We start from the raw sequence: 1,570 nt of genomic DNA on the forward strand, positions 1-1,570 counted from the left end.
TGGTTCACCCACCCCAGCCTCCCTGGGATCTGTCTCTCTTCTCCCACCATATGCCTGATTCTTCCTGGAAGTGGCCAGCAGAGCGTAGGGAAGCCTCCATGTTCAGCCCCGGGGGATGGAGGCGGCAGGCTCAGCTGCTGCCCCTCAGCTCCTGCTCTGGCTTTCCCCAGGGGCTGGCTCTGGCTGACTGCCCCCCATGAGGCACAGAGTCTGTCCTGCTGTTGCTCAGCTGAGGTGCCCTGTTGTCCTGGATCTCTGCCAAGCACTGTGCTGGCCCTGAGGGCCCTGCCCAGCACATGCCTGTGGAATCCTGGCCTCTCCCCAGCTGGCCCTGGCTGAAGCCACAGATTCTCTGCTGCCCTACTCTGAATGGAGATGCTTAGGCAGGGGCTGCAGAAAAATAAAGCCTAATGCCTACCCCCACTGTGGAGGGGGCCAAAATCAGGCTGACTGAGGTGTCAGAGCTTGATCTGAACCCTGGGATCTCCTTTGGATGCAAGATTGGTCAGGTATGGCATTAGGAGCAGGGGCCTAGGATGAGTGCCCTGGGAACAGGGGCTCTAGATCATACCAGGGAGTTTTTCTGGGTGGAAGGTAGGAAAGTTAGGGGCTGAGCCCTTTTCCATGAGTCTAATATCCAATGGGAAAGTCTGTGGTCAGTAAGTGTCTTTATTGGGAGAGAGAGCCAGTCTCCTTGTTTCTGCCAGCGCCCTAGGTCATGAGGATTTCGATGTCGAGCTCCAGCAGGCTGGCTTTGACCTCATAGCGGCCCCGGATCAGGCCTCGGGTTTGGCTGGCATGCCAGCGCCAGTGAGACTGGATGATGCAGGCTGCTTGGCGTGCCTGGAGGAACCGTCTGCGGGCCTGCCACATTCGAACCTGTGCCTGCACCTTCACCACTGCCCACTCCTGGCAGGTGTAGAGTCTTAGTGCCAGGCACCGTCTTTGCTCCAACATCTTGGCCTGCATCGACCTCCACCAGCACTGGATGACCCAGGCTCTGAGTGCTTCGTGCAGTAACGTCCGGCGCACCATGTTGCCACGCCACCATGACTGAATCTTTATGGCTGTCTTCTCTAACTGATTGCGGGGGAGGAAGAACACAGAGATGCTCAGTGGGAAACCTTCTCATTCCTATCCCCATCACTGGTGCTTGGGAGGAGGGGGGCCCAGGAGGCCCTGCCTGCTTGTTTTAGGGCCCATCTGTCTTATTTACAATTCCTCACTCACCTTTAGACACTGCTCATTATCTGTTGGGCAAGTCCCTCCTATAAGGGCCTTACTCACACTTTGTGTGTCCATGGCCCTGGTCCTTAGAGTCCACTCATGTATCATTTAGGTCACCCTAGTCTTTTGCCCCGCCCTCAACTGTTAGTCCCACCCCCATTATTGAACTCTGCCCACACATGCCTTCACCTCATCAGGCCAAGTCTGTCCACCTCTTACCCACAGCTCTCTCTCTCCTCTTCTCATGCTGTGTCTCCTAATGGATTGACCAGTCAATTTAGTTATTGATTCCCATCATTTGGGGGCTACTATTATCTCTTGCCTTCAGTTTATCTCTCAGACC

The 1,570-nt window shown here is 55.6% G+C and overlaps 1 protein-coding gene across 2 annotated transcripts; it reads right to left on the reverse strand.

Moving 5' to 3' along the window:
• Positions 1–711: 711 nt before the first annotated feature.
• Positions 712–1,302, reverse strand: IQCF6 (IQ motif containing F6). Of its 2 annotated transcripts, none has more exons than XM_063113552.1 (2): positions 1,288–1,302; positions 712–1,080 (listed from the first exon to the last, which is right to left on the reverse strand). In XM_063113552.1, exons 1-2 carry the CDS (start codon positions 1,300–1,302, stop codon positions 712–714), a joined length of 384 nt encoding a protein of 127 aa, XP_062969622.1. The 2 variants fall into 2 exon arrangements, with proteins under 2 accessions (XP_062969622.1, XP_062969621.1); XM_063113551.1 differs by having other exon boundaries at positions 1,231–1,302.
• Positions 1,303–1,570: the final 268 nt, after the last annotated feature.

Source organism: Cynocephalus volans, chromosome 11 (genome assembly GCF_027409185.1).
Source record: "Cynocephalus volans isolate mCynVol1 chromosome 11, mCynVol1.pri, whole genome shotgun sequence".
NCBI classification, from domain to species: Eukaryota; Metazoa; Chordata; class Mammalia; order Dermoptera; family Cynocephalidae; genus Cynocephalus; species Cynocephalus volans.

Excerpts from the sequence above, each read along its gene's own strand:
- IQCF6 (XM_063113551.1), bottom strand. The coding sequence starts at position 1,302 with ATGGACACACAAAGTGTGAGTAAGGCCCTTATAGGAGGGACTTGCCCA. Across the intron at positions 1,081-1,230 it reads ATAATGAGCAGTGTCTAAAG|TTAGAGAAGACAGCCATAAA; the intron begins GTGAGTGAGGAA and ends CCCCGCAATCAG.